The sequence below is a fragment of the Cheilinus undulatus genome, linkage group 4, assembly GCF_018320785.1.
Source record: "Cheilinus undulatus linkage group 4, ASM1832078v1, whole genome shotgun sequence".
Taxonomy (NCBI): Eukaryota; Metazoa; Chordata; class Actinopteri; order Labriformes; family Labridae; genus Cheilinus; species Cheilinus undulatus.
Window position 1 is genome coordinate 38,192,215 of NC_054868.1, and position 14,356 is coordinate 38,206,570.

Sequence of the window (14,356 nt, forward strand, 5' to 3'; positions counted from 1 at the left end):
TCAGAGACGGTATATGTTGAACTGCCATGAGAGAGATGGGTTATTTTTGTTCTGCAGCTCATCAGGGCAAACACAGGATGAGTCATACACAGAGAGAAGTGGAGGAGGGGAAAAAGGAGGGGAGCTGATGATTTTTTTTTTTTTTTGTTTGTGTCTCAATTATTTTTAAAATGGCACGTCTAACCCAGACCTACAGCTATGATCCATCAATCTATTTTCTTTCTTCCTCTTTATCTAATTCTTCTGCTTTCCTTCTTTTCTTTCTTACATTCTCCTCTTTAAATGTGTTTTGCTCAAAAAACAACATGGCCTCAGCAAAAAACTGGTTGACAATGATGTCTCTTAACCTGACAATTAGATTGAGACTGTCATGCCAAGTGGATTTGGCCTGCTATGGAAAGAATTTTGGGAATACTTACAAAATCTTAGTAATTTTAAGCATTTAGCCCTATCTGCAGGGCTGAAGACATCAATAAAAATCTGTTTACATTCAGTTTGAAAAACTATTGTGTTAGTCCAATTAAAACTGGACTTTTGAAAGATTTCAAGTGGCCCTTGTCAACATGTGCTACATCCCGATGACTGCCAGTAGTGATGGAATTAGCAGCTCCAAAGCAGTGACTCTAATTTAGTGGATCAAAACCTACAAGTGGGTTGTTTTCAGTTGATTGCAGCTTTGTGCCTGGAAAAAAATGGTGGCAAACGCCTATAAAGCACTGAGAGCACTGGTGGACATACATGCATACATTTTATTGCACTCTGTTTTACAGAGATAATGGGCAAGTTCCATATTTTTAAACATTTATCTACCTTTTCTACAATAAGGATGTTATCCCTCAAGGTATCTTGAGAATTGGCAAAATTCTAGCATGGGGAAATGGGACGTAAAATACATTTATTTGTCTCTGTCTCTTTTTCAGGCATATATTTTGACCCATCCAAAGTTGAAACGGCATCATTTTTCATTTAATAAATATGCATTTAGGGCTGAACGATTTTGGAAAATAACCTAATTGCGATTTTTTGTCTCCAATATTACAATTGCGATTTGATTATGCGATTTCTCCCTAGCTTTCTTTTTATTCCTAAACAAGGGCTGAACAATTCTTAAAAAGTGCCTAATTATGATGATTTTGACTCGTATTTCAAATTAGATGTGAATTGTTGCATTGAAGTATTTTTTTTTTTGTCATTCTTGTATTTAACAGAAAAAAAAACACAAGAATGAAGGTGGGATTTTTTTGTAGACTATTCTAAAAAAAAGTGCACCTGAATGATTGCATGATATGTAAGCTAATGCATAACATCTGCTGCTGCTGCTGCTGCTGCTGCAAAAAAAACACTTTTAAAACTGGTATTTTGAAACAAATTTAAGGTCCAAGAAATATTGCACCTTTTGCGATTTGAAAATTGCAGCAGGCCATATTGCAATTTAATCTAATTTTCCATGAATTTTCCAGCCCTATATGCATTATTAAAATCTTTTGAAAATTTGGATTGTATCATTATATGAGCCAGGTGGCTCCTAAGGCTAGACCAGAGGAGAACCACTGCCCTTCTCAAACACTTTTTATGGTAGCTTTCCCACATAAATATGAAATAAATCCATGCAAAAGAGATATGAAACAGTCTATCTGGCGTGTCAGGTTACAAATGAGACTATTTTGATTATTAATGTTGGGATGACTAATGAACTGCATATTCATGGTTATTTTTGGTTGATTTTAAAGTATTTCGATGATGCCAGAGGTCACCCTGCTTGAGAAAGGCTGACCTAGATGTGCAGGAGACCCACTATTTCAGACTGGACTAGGTGTTCTGCACTTGTCTTGGCTTTGGCCCAGAAGGTGAACTGCATAACTGCTTAGAATAGCAGGAGTCACGATAAGCCAGATGGAGGTGTAGCACTATCATGTTTTTTATAAGAAGTAAAGTGCATAGTTTATATAGGGTGTACAGAGCTGTAATGTTTGTCTATATTTTCACTTCAATTAAAGCCAGTTAACTGCTTGCTTACTCATTAGCAAGGTTAGAAAGAAGAAGGTCCACTGTAAGTACTTGAAAGGAGACATATTGATACATCTTCTATTGCAGATGATAAATTATCCAAAATAAATCAATTTCGCAAGTGCAGTAGTATAGGACAGTGGTAAAATTGCCTAATTGAGGCAGGTTATTCAGGCAGGTTTGAAACTGATGTGATAATGCAGCCTGACACCTTAGTTTCAACCCTTAGTGAGACACAAACAATTGTTGTTGGTGTGAAAAACACTTCCTCTTTCAAAGACAGAAAATCACAAGGTTGAAAACGTCAACTGCTGCTCACACTTTCACCTCAGAGGCGCCTTTTTGATGTGTTTTCATCCCAGAGTACTTTCCAATAGAAATAACAAAGTTGTACAGCAAACCTGGTACATTGTTCTTGTGAATTAAATGCGCCTTCTATGATGTGTCAGTTAAGAAATAACACAGGAAACTAAGGTGTTTCACACAAGAAAGAAGAACACTGAAACTTCAAGACCACTTGACATCTACCCTTTCCTTATGTAAGTGCAAAAAAGAAAGCAGCTTGCTAATGCGGATTAGAACTGACTTTTGTTTATGCACAAAGATAAACCACCATGTGACTGCTTTTTTCACCACACACCTCTGTATTTAGATACTCTCCTGAATGAGTGGAAGCACAGCCCACTACCAAAACACACTATAATGGATGTGATGTTCTTGTTATGTCTGTGGGGTGGAAAACACTCCTTCTAAAAAGAACAGTCCATGAAATCTTGTGATTTTTGTGCCGCTATTCTCAGAAACAAAGAGCCTATCAGAGCTCAGTAGAACAAATCACCTCCACAGAAACTTTGTTTTTCTTCACTCAGTAGAAGGAACAAGAAACCAAAACCTGAAACATGAGGTCAAATATATTTTTTTTCATCTGTTAACATTGCCTATATGAAATAAAGAGTGGGTAGATACTGGTGGGGGATGTTTGCATTGAACACACAAGGGACTAAAATCTCCCTCAGACTTGGATCAATACTGTGTCAGATAACAGAAACCTGAGACAAGCTTGAATAACAATCATCAGCACACGCAAGTTTCATTTGCCTCCACATAGGAGATCAAATAGAGTTTACCACTTTTTCAAATTGTCTTAACAAATCTACACCCACTAAAATGTCATAAAGGTCAAGATTAACAGGCAGGAGATAGTCAGCATCTGTCTTACATGGCCTGCCTCCACCCAGCTGTACACGTATTACCAGTACAATTGTGAAATATGGTGTTGTACAATGACTACAATTGTTGTGTAATTTCATGCTTCAAGTGTCATTGTTTCAAACTGCAAAACAACCAACTAAACAATCTCATTCTGGGTTTATTAGAAGCCTGGCTCTGAGTGTATTCACAGCCTGGTTATGGGTTTATTTATGGCCCAGTTCTAAGTTTATTCACATCTTGATTCTGAGTTTATTTATAGCCCAGTTCTAGGTTTATTCACAGCTTGATTCTGGGTTTATTAGAAGCCTGGTTCTGAGTGTATTCACAGCCTGATTCTGAGTTTATCCATAGCCCCACTTCTAGGTTTATTTACAGTCTGATTCAGAGTTCATTTAAAGCAAGATTCTGTTTTTTATAATCTGGTTCCACCCTTGTTTGCATCCTCATAACATGTTTCTGAGATCATTTATAGCCCATTCAGGGTTTATGTACACCTTGATTCTGGGTTATTTAAAGACTGGTTCCGGGCTGCATTCACAAACTGGTTTTGATTTTTTTCAAACACTGACTCTGTGTTTTTACAGCTTGATTCTGTGTTTATTTTAAGCCAAGTTCTGATTGTGTTTATATTTTGATTCTACTTGATTTTATTTACAACCTGGTTCTGAGTTAATTACAGCCTGTTTCTTTTCACTTCTCTTTGAATATACATCAGAGAAGAACTTGATGAGAGACTCTATTAAAAAGCCTCAGTGATGTCCTCTGCATGTTAACTCTATGATAAAATAACTCCTTCCATTCCTTTTCAAAGATTGTAGCTTATCAGGTTGAACGTGTCATGCAAATATCAAAGCAATAAAGTGAGCAAGTAACACACTAAACTATATTGTGAGTCACCTAGTCGTAGCTTTGTTAGGTCAAACTGTGTTTTTAGACCATAAACAGTGCCAAACAATCTGCCAAAAGTTTACATGCTCATGTATTTACTTGAACTCTTTCTCTTTATTCCTGTCTCAGGAAAAAACTCATCTCCCGTATTACTGATCTGTGACTTGAAACAATACATTTCAATTGTTCAGTTTATGACCATTCTCTTAATGCAGATTAATCTTACTGGTGCACTCGAATCCTCAGATATTTCTCCAGAGTTTACATTTCCCTGTTTATCCCTCAAAGAAACACATAAACAGTGAATCCCTGCTCTCATAGATGTAAATCATTAAATCAACCTGCAATCTATACTAGAATCTTTATCTAGAAACTAGAAAGTTACATTTTGACCAAACAAGCAGCTGCCTTTTTGCACCTCCAAACCTCTTCAGCTCTAACAATAGAGCTCGAGTCCTCTAAGGTCAGATATGCAGATCTGAGGCTGGCTCAGGGAAAAGCTCTCTCCTGGCCCTGCTCATGGTTTCCTTTCTTCTTGGTAGAGAAGAGAGGAGCTGCTGGACAATGCCAGGGTCACTGGGCGCCCAGTGCCAACTGGCACACAGCGCTAGTCAGCAATCTTAGCATTTACATAACCATGACATCATCGCCTGGCAGCACTCAGCACTCTTTGTGTTGCCAGGGTAAGAGACGGCTGTGGGTCTTACTTTAAATTATTCATGTCGAAGAGGGTCCAATCACAAAAACTGTATTCTGAAACATTTATCTGTGTGTAACATGGCCTATGAGGTTTACATTAGGCCTTTATTAGTAAGAGCAGGATTGGTAGAAATAGTGAAAAATCAACATGAGATGATTTTTTTTTTACTTTACTTGCTATAATTTTTGAATTTCTGGTTGCCGTTTCTGCAGAAATACCAGTAATTAAGTGTTCTGAATTGTTTTGCTAACTTCTGGCTTTCAACATCAGTCAATAGTATAATTACAGGAGTGAAAAAGTAGAAACAAACAAGAAGAGGTTTGATTTGCAGTTTGTCCCTGACCTTGCATTTTCTCAATCTATATTTTTCTTCAGCTGTAAAACTCAGGGAGTCTTAAAAGAAAAACGATGGGTGCTGATTCATATCTCATATCCAAAGATTTTAGTCTTCGACACACCAGTTGAAGTTTGGATTGCAGACATCATCCCTTTGATGCATGTCTACCACATCATCCATGCTGCCCTCTCCTGAGTCAGTCAAGTCCTCATTGTTGGAGATCTCACTGCTATCATAGTCATCAGTCTGCAGGCACAATGACCAGTCACAGTGACGTAGACACAATGAGAAATCCTCAGCAGGGAGCAGAGACAGCAATAACACTGATTAATCAGTGAGAGTGGAATCAATTCCATTTATACTCTAGTCAAAATATATACAGTGCTTAACAAATTTATTAGATCACCTGTCATATTTTGTCTGAAAGACCATCCAGCATCATGAAGTGCTTTAATGCGGACTCTTTCATTTTCAGTGAGCTCTACACGTTTTACCATTTTGAACAGGAATAAGGGATTTCAAACTGAATTCACCCAAATTCGAGCTGGCTCACTGGGCTTCTCTGAGAAGTCAGAAATGAATCAAGCATTACATTCAACCACTAAACTTAATTTTTCTGTTCAAGAATGCAAGTAAGTAACTATAATTTGACATATTAATCAAGAAATAATGTGCTTTACTATTTTTTCCGTTTTTTTTATAAAAATGGATTAATAGCCTAAAAGCCTTATGGAATAATAATAATTCTATTTTAGCATTAAAAATATCATTTGGGTTAAAGAAACATAAAAAATGATTTTGGTAATTACCAATGCTGTTAATTTAGGGCAGCTGTGGCATAAACTTTACTTTGGTTAGGGTGGTCTAATAAATTTGTTAAGCACTGTATATATAGCCTATACCTTGAAATAATCCTGAATTGCAGTAATTTAGCACTGGAACATAAAGGCTCTGCTGATTAGACACCCTTTGTGATGCCTCTGTGCTCTGCCTGTCAGCATCTGTGTCTGATCAGACTTGAAGCTGTCTGATGTCTCTTGCTGATGCTTTTTCCTCCTCTCTAGGTCCTTGTTTATGTTTTACCAATTAGGATGTACAAAACTTTGAAGTCACCAATGTGACTGCGTAATGAAAAAAGACAACCTGGTTTCCTTATGACCACCAGCCAGCGTTACACTAGTCATTAGTGTAAAGTGGCATCAGCAAACATGATAAGGTTTCTTATCACCTGAACTTGAGGCTCTGTCTTAAAATCTAACATCATGATCTCCATTATTCAAACCAACAATGATTGTACATGACACTTATTTCTTAAAGCCCCTGTGAGGAGTTTTGAGCTGTTATGAAACAGACTGAGATTAATATTAATATCTGTCTGTGACCTACAAAAGCAAAAAAAAAAAAAAAAACATCAGCAACAACACACTATGTAGATATTTTCATGCATAAAACCACTGCTGCAGGGTGGCTGCCTGAGGATGAGATAAAGAGCATGCTACAAAGCAGTTAGATTTGTATTTTCCACAGAAAACTCTACAATGAGGGAAACACGACTACAAAAGAGAGCAGGATGAGATTTTCCATCAGACAACACTACTTGCTACTGCACAGGACAAGATCATAAAGAAAAATACAGCATCTGCTTTGTCCACTGGGGGGTTCCAAATTCAAGCAAACCCAAACTTCCTAACAGGAGCTTTAAAAGATATTTTAACATAATTACAAGAGCGAGAAACTATAACCAGTTTTCGCAGGCCTTCCACAGAGGTAATCCTGTCCATGATTAGGGATGTAACAATATCTAACAATAAAATTTCACACCAAAACAAAAATGGTTATCAATCTGAGGTCAGTAGCAAAGTATAAAAATTTAAGGGTGTTTTTACACCTGAAAGTTGCAATTGACCAGATGGTCTTTATGTTCTCATAAGTGTTATCTTGTCTGGGTCAATCTCCTCTATGATGGACGATGCTCATCCTCGCCCAATTGAGGCATTTCTGAAGCACAGTGCAGCCCTAGGAAGCTGAAGACAATGTCTCACAAGATCACGGGAGAACTAAGAGATCATGTGGGAATTGAGAAATCACGCGATAACTGCGAGTCCAACATGAGAGTAGCAGGTAAGTAACAGGTCACTTCCCATTCTTAGGCTGATCTGTAGTTCACCTGATATCGTTTCTTATTTTTTCCTCCTACCATGAGTGAGTATGTAGGGAAAGTAAATAGTTTATATTTTCTAGAAGACTAACTGAAGACCCAAATGTTGATACAGGAAGTCCATGCATTGTGTAGTATTTGAAGTTGACCAAATGCTGAGTGCGTTCTTGTTCCTGCATGGGTTGTTCTCCTCTACATGGATTGACGTGTTTTGGCAGTGGCCTTCTCTGAAAATAGACTCGGCATGTATCTTGAGCAGAGCAGAGCAGCACTTCTGGCACACTCAGAGATGGACCAAAGTGTGTGCTGTGGAATCGGAAAGACTGACTGGAAAAGATATTATTTGCTCCAGAGCGCACTTCTCATGAGGATAGCAGTACAGACGGAGTATGTGGAATTTGGGGGTTACAAACCTTGACTGGAAGTGGAGTGATTTTTTCTGGATTGCGCAAGATGGAAGGAACACTACCAACACAGAGCATGCCAATTTTGGCAGCCTTTCCCAAATTAGTGTCATCAAGATGTATAACATCAGCTCCTTTTGAATAATCACCCCAATGTTATTAGGCATGCACAATATTGCACATTTGCAATATTTGATATGCAGATATTCACAGATTAATGTTAGTTGGCATCCTGATATTTAAATGAAGTTCTGACCTAAAACCTAAGGCCTTAAAACACACGATTTAAAGTTTCAGGAATAATACATTAACAAATCTCAGTCCTTAAAACACACATTAAAGTGTGAAAGACGGTGTAAAGAAAAGACTTCAGCTCACATAAGGCTGCTGGTCCTGCCTGAAACTCCACTAACTTTTTTGTTTTAATAGCCAATATTAAGAGCTGAAACAGGCACTTTTTTACAGCCAAAATATCTCATGTGTCTGTTAGAAAAAAAAGGGTAAACTGTATAAAAGTGAAAAAATCATGTAGTGAACCCATTATAATGAGTTAACATGAGTTATGTATTGTCACATCCCTACCATCATATTCAAATGTCACAGTAAGAAACCTAAAAATAAAGTCTTATCATTAAAATTTATCAAATATAAATGTTTGTACAGTGCTTCTGAAAAGCATTCACTGCCCTTGGATGTTTGACCTTTCACTGATTTTATAAATCTATCATGGTTAATATAATCTAGATTTTTGGCTAAAAACGTACAAAATAACTCTAATGTCAAAGTGAAAACAGATTTCTACAAAGTAATGTCAATCAAATTTAAATATCTAATGTGAAGTGAGTGATTGCTTGATTGATTGTTTGTTTTATTGTTTTTAATGTTTATTGTACAGCACTTTGTTCAGCATTTTGTTGTTTTTAAATGTGCTTTATAAATAAATTTGGATTATATTGGATTGGATTGCTTAAATATTTTCCTCCTTTAATGTGACTGGCCTAATTCAACAGAGGTCCAGCCAGTTGGTGCTAGTAGTCTAACAATTAGTGAAACGGGGATCACCAGAGTGTGTCTGAGGGAGTTACAAGCTTCAGCAGCTGAGATGGGAGAGACTCTGCATACAACAACTGTTGCCAGGGTTCTTTACCTGTCAAAGCTTTATGGGAGAGTGGCAAATAGAAAACCACTGGAAAAGTTTGTTAAAAGCCATGTGGGAGACTTCACAGTCAAGTGGAAGAAAGTTCTTTGGTCTGATGAGACCAAAATGGTCTTCAGATTAGACGCTATGTTTGGTGGAGAACAAACACTGCACATCACCACAAACACACCATTCTAACTGTGAAGCATGGTGGTGGCAGCATCATGCTGTGGGGATGCTTCTTGGCAGCTGGCCTTGTAAAGGTAGAGGCTAAAATGAATGTGGAAAAATACAGTAAAATCCTGGAGGACTACAGCTCACACAGACTGAGTGCTTTGATTGCAGCCAACTAACTTGAAGAGGGTGAATATTTATGCCATCACTTACTTCACCATACATTTTTAATCTAATTGACATTATTTTGTAGACGCCTGTTTTCAACATGACATTATGTATGTATATATGTTTTTGTTCATTAAGCCTAATAATAAGCCAGCAGAAAAGAGGACCAAACACTGTTAACTATAAACCTAAGACAGACATCTGTATAACCTTTCCCTCCTCCTCATATTCATCTTCCTCCTGCTGCTGCTTGACCCATTTTGGGTAGAAAAAGCAGGAGGAGGAGGAAGAGTGTGTGTCTGTGTGTGAGAGATAGAGAGAGAAGAAGGGGAATGATTCAGCATGAGCAAGCAAACACACCACCTCTCTGCTCCATGGTCAAACAGATGTACTGTTGTTCAGCCTCCATGTCCATTAGCAGCTGCACAAAGGATGCAGCTTCAACTGCTTGCAGTGTTGAGTTCATTAATGTTACCACAGAGCATGTGCAATAACTACGACCTAATTTGTAGGAATTACTAAACTGGGGAGTCCATATGCTGGACTTTGCCTCTGCTGGCTTTGCTTGATTTCAGCACACTTGGACAAAGGTCCTTTAAAATCTGCCAGAGTGTGAAGAAATCAATAAGTAAAAGACACAGAGGATTTTAGGTGCCTTTGCTTACAGGCACATTGAGGTGAAAGGCCACCTGTGGCAGCTGATAGGTCATGTGATCATCATCCATCCGTCCATGTGTTTTCTGGTGTCCAACACGAAACCCCAGCTGACTCTTACCTTTCTCCAGCATGAATATTCGCTCTATTTAAATAATTAATCGACATGTATTTCCTTATTGATCCATAACAGCATAAGATAGGACTCACCCGCTAATCCTCCGCCTCCGTCCCCGTGGCCCTTCCGTTTCTGGAGGATGAAATATGGATTCGCTCTCTCCGTGATCCATAACGCACCTGCCAGTAACACATCTTCGGGGCTGACCCACATCTTTCTCCTGTTTTTAAGGGAACATTGAACACACAGGACTGCTGACGTCGACCACCAAACTGGTCCGACCAGGAGGGGGTTATTAAATTATTAAAACCTCACTGGAGGCCTGGTATTCTCCCTCTTCAGCCTTAAAGAATTGCCTACTTTTGGATATTCGAGCTACAGTATAAAACGAGCATGCAAAGTGTTGCTATAATTAAAACCTGCAGGGCAAGGTTCGGCCTGCAAATATGGAGGTCCAACGGCTGATTCCGTGCACACAAACCGCCTTTTACAGACCAGCAAAGCACTGACTGATAAAAGAGATATTCGCCTGATTTCCTCGATGTTTCAAAGAAAGCCTGGTTCGCTTTTCTGCCCCACAGCGCAGTGCTGGATCAGGCTTTGTTGTTCATGCTCCGTAGCAGGTGCGATCCGGTCGGTGCCGAGGTTCCCGTTGCAGTTTTGCGGGGAAAAACCTGGTTACAGCCGTGAAAATGAGCAGAAACCAGTCCGTGTGCTTTCTCCGTTGTAATGCGCGCTCGAGCACTGAAGCTGGAAGGTTTTATTTTAACTGTAAACCACACAAAAACGCTGCCCTCCTCCTGTACTCCTCCTCCTCCGCCTCCTTTCCCTCTGCGCTGTAGCGCCGCCGCTGCTGCCGCACGCGAAATACAGCGAGCGCGTCACGGACTGACCACCGCGCGACGTCAGCGTGCAGGAGGTGGAGACACGTGGACAAGTAATGAATTAATTAAAATCATTATCAGGCCAATCAACATTTTAAAATCCACTCTTAATCTAATCTTGTGTGACAAATGAAGCGGCTCTCTCGCCCACTCACCGAAAAGGGCCTAGTTTTCAAATGGGCGGATTGATCTCTGACATCAGACGTCTGTTTGGAGATAACATAACTCACATTGTCAGGCTGTGGGTTACTATAAAGCGATAAAACGACAGCAAGGGTCTTGTGAGGCAACACAAACATTTCCTTTTTGGTTTTAAATTACACCCCAGCCGGACTAACCTGTTACACGGCCCGGGAAAAGGATTAACTGTGGGCCCAGTGGAGCCCCTCAGATATTATAAAAACTTATGTATCTTTATTGACATATCCATGAGCTTAGCACAGGGGGGAAAGGGTACTGATTACCCCGGCCCACAGTAAATAGGGGCCCTTGGGAAGCCTTCAATGAAAAGTATGTTTTTATTTATTTATTCTTATAGGCCTATTAATTCCTGTCATTACTGAATCAAAAACAATTAAATGAATTGGTCCACAGAGAAATTGTATCAAATAGAGTGAAATAAAATGATGGGGGCCCCTGCTCCTCCCTCAAAAATGTCCAAATGGTATAGTCCAGTGCTGCGAAATAATGCAAGTAAATTTAATTTAACCATTGTAAAAATATTGCTCATAAATCCAGAAATTATGGTTTAAAATTACATTTAAATGCATAGATATTTGTAAAAAATGATGCAACATTTGTTGCTTGGCAAGGCAGTTAAGGGGGGCCCTGTGTAATATTCTTTCTGGGGGCCCAAAATCCCTAGCTACAGCCCTGGACATATCTATTAACTTCTTTTTTAGGTAGAGTTGGCCAGATCTACCAAATACATTTTCACATATGCAAGGAATCTGACTTGGTGTTTGGTGCAAAACAAATTATATAGAAGAAGAATAAAAATCTTTAAATGCTAATAAAAAACATGATATACAGTATAAACATCACAAAACATATTTACAAAGTGCAAAAGGAGGAAGTACAGATATACTGGTGAATGGGTAAATGTGCCAATATTTCTAAAGGTATACAACAGACACAATGTACAGCTTTAAACAGTAGCGATAAAGTCCGATGGGCCTTAATGTAACACATACAGTCTGCATAGTCATGCAGTATTTTTGTCTACTGATTCTGGGGTTCAGCCAGAGTGTGTGGGGGAAGGGCCGGAGTACTGTTCATGATGCTGACAGCAGAGGGGAAGAAACTGTTCTTACTGTGGGAGGTTTAAGTCCCGATGGACCGCAGCTTTCTGTCAGAGGGGAAGGCCTCAAAAAGTCCATGTGCGACTGAGAGGGGTTTGCTACAATTTTAACCACACGCCTAAGAGTCCTGGAGGTGTAAAGGTCTTGGAGAGATGGTAGATTGCAGCCAACCACCCTCTCTGCAGAGCAAATGATACACTGTAGCCTGTTCCTGTCCCTCACCTGGCTGCAGCAAACCAGAGGCTTATGTATGAAGTGAGGATGGTCTTGTTGATGGTGGTGTAGAGGTACCATCATTGTCTTTAGCAGGTTGATTTTTTTACAACTTGTCCTATAGTGGGAGTTGATGTTTTGCTCCCACTTGAGGTCAAGAGCCCATTGTGGAAACTGGGGGAGTCACAGAAGATAGTGGGGGCAGCGTTCTTCCTGAAATCTACAATGATCTCCAGGTTGTTATGACTGCGCCAGGTCACCAGAGGGTCTACCTCCCACTTGTAGGCTGACTGATTTCTACCAGAGATGAGTAAGATGATGGTAGCGTCAACCGCAAACCTCAGGAGCTTGACAGGCTGGCAACTGGAGGTGCAGCTGTTGGTGTGCCAGAGAGAAAAAACACAGCATTGAGGGGAGCTGGTGCTGATAGTTCTGCTGTCAGAGACAGAAGTGGAGGGCCAGGTTGCAAGAGTCATCTACAGATCAGTTGGCTCTGTATGCAAACTGCAGGGGGTCCAGAGGACAGTCTGTGATTGTTTAAGCCTTCATCACTCCAGAGGTCAGGGCGATGGGTCTTGAGTCATTAAGTCCTGAACAAAAGTGTAGTTTATCTTTAGGGTGCTCAAGAAGCAAAAGTAAAGCAGAGCCTTTGAAGTTTCAGAGTTTGGATTCATCACCCCCTAGAAGGCCTGTAGACTGGTGCACAATGAGGATTATGCCCTTGCCATTCAGACATGAGCCTGCTGCTGTTTTAGGGCCTCTTCATTTTATTTTTGTTAGGTGGCCCAGAGGTTAGGTTGTGCTCCATCAGTGCCAGCGGCATGGCTCTTTCCTGCATGTCACTCCCCCTGCTTCCCACTCCATCAACTGTCCTCCTCTTAAAAAATAAAGGAATAACACCCCCCCCCCAAAAAAAAAAAATACAGTGCATCTTTAAAAAAAAAAAAAAAAAAAAATCCAATGACGTGGGGTCTTTTGGAACACACTGACACTCATAAGTATTATTGGCCTATGATACTGTATTCAAAAATAACCTACCTATGAATGTATACCTCTATTATGAGAATAGAGAAGTTATGATGCATGAGATAAGTAGCTTACAAAGGTTTATGACTATTCTATACAACACAGTGTGAAGGACGGTTTCGTAGGGTTTCCTCCACTTTGTGGCATTTTCAAAAACAGGATGTGGAACGAGAGGGAGCAGCACTTTATTCAAAGTTTGACTCAGCTAGAGTGAAACTCAGCTTTGGGTGGTTGTTTACAAACTTTCCCCTCCGGTGAACCACACCGAGTCGACTGGCTGCACAGGCACAGGCCTCACTCTTCACATGAGTTGTTGCTGCAGACGCAGGGACAGAAATGAGAAAAGCACCTTTACAGTTACCTGCACAGACTCCAGTGTGGTTTCCTCTGGGGTTTGAGCATGACAAAAGAGTACTGTGGTGGAGTGGGGGGCTGACACACATTTGATATCAACACTAAGCAACCTTTGAAAAAAAGCTTAATGCAGGTCATTCTGTAGGATCAGTCAGGATACGATGAAACACCTTTGTTTCTTTATGAGGTGTTGGGTTTTTACAAGACTTACTTTCATTACCTGTGAACTGTGAGAAAAACCCGGGCATTTTTGAGAAGACACAGAGACTGACAGGAGAAATGAGAGCTTAACAAACTTGATTTTCTTGTTGCATCTGTGTAACGTGATCAATCGATTCTTCCTATAGCTTATGGTATGATAATTACGGGTTTTCAGCTTTTATAAGAGCTAAATCAAGTACTTTCATAGGCCAGACTTCAACGCTCTCTTGAGATCAAGGCTGCCTATATGCAAGATAACCATATTTTATATTTAACTTGAATAATAACCACTCTTTACAAAGAAACAAAACTGAATCCTATCCATTTATCAATCAATTTTCTATACTGTTAATCCCATTTAGGTCGGCGGGATGCATCTGTGCTTTAACCTATAGTACAATATTGCCTTTTTAAAAATG

The 14,356-nt window shown here is 39.6% G+C and overlaps 1 protein-coding gene across 2 annotated transcripts in view; it reads right to left on the reverse strand.

Moving 5' to 3' along the window:
• Positions 1-10,795, reverse strand: part of tbc1d9 (TBC1 domain family, member 9 (with GRAM domain)) — a 37,566-nt gene extending 26,771 nt beyond the window's left edge. For both annotated transcript variants that reach the window (XM_041784503.1, XM_041784502.1), the window contains exon 1: positions 10,051-10,795. In XM_041784503.1, coding sequence (XP_041640437.1) covers positions 10,051-10,171 — 121 coding nt within the window. In that variant the 5' untranslated portion in view covers positions 10,172-10,795. The remainder of the gene's footprint in view (positions 1-10,050) is intronic.
• Between the last annotated feature and the right edge of the window lie 3,561 nt (positions 10,796-14,356).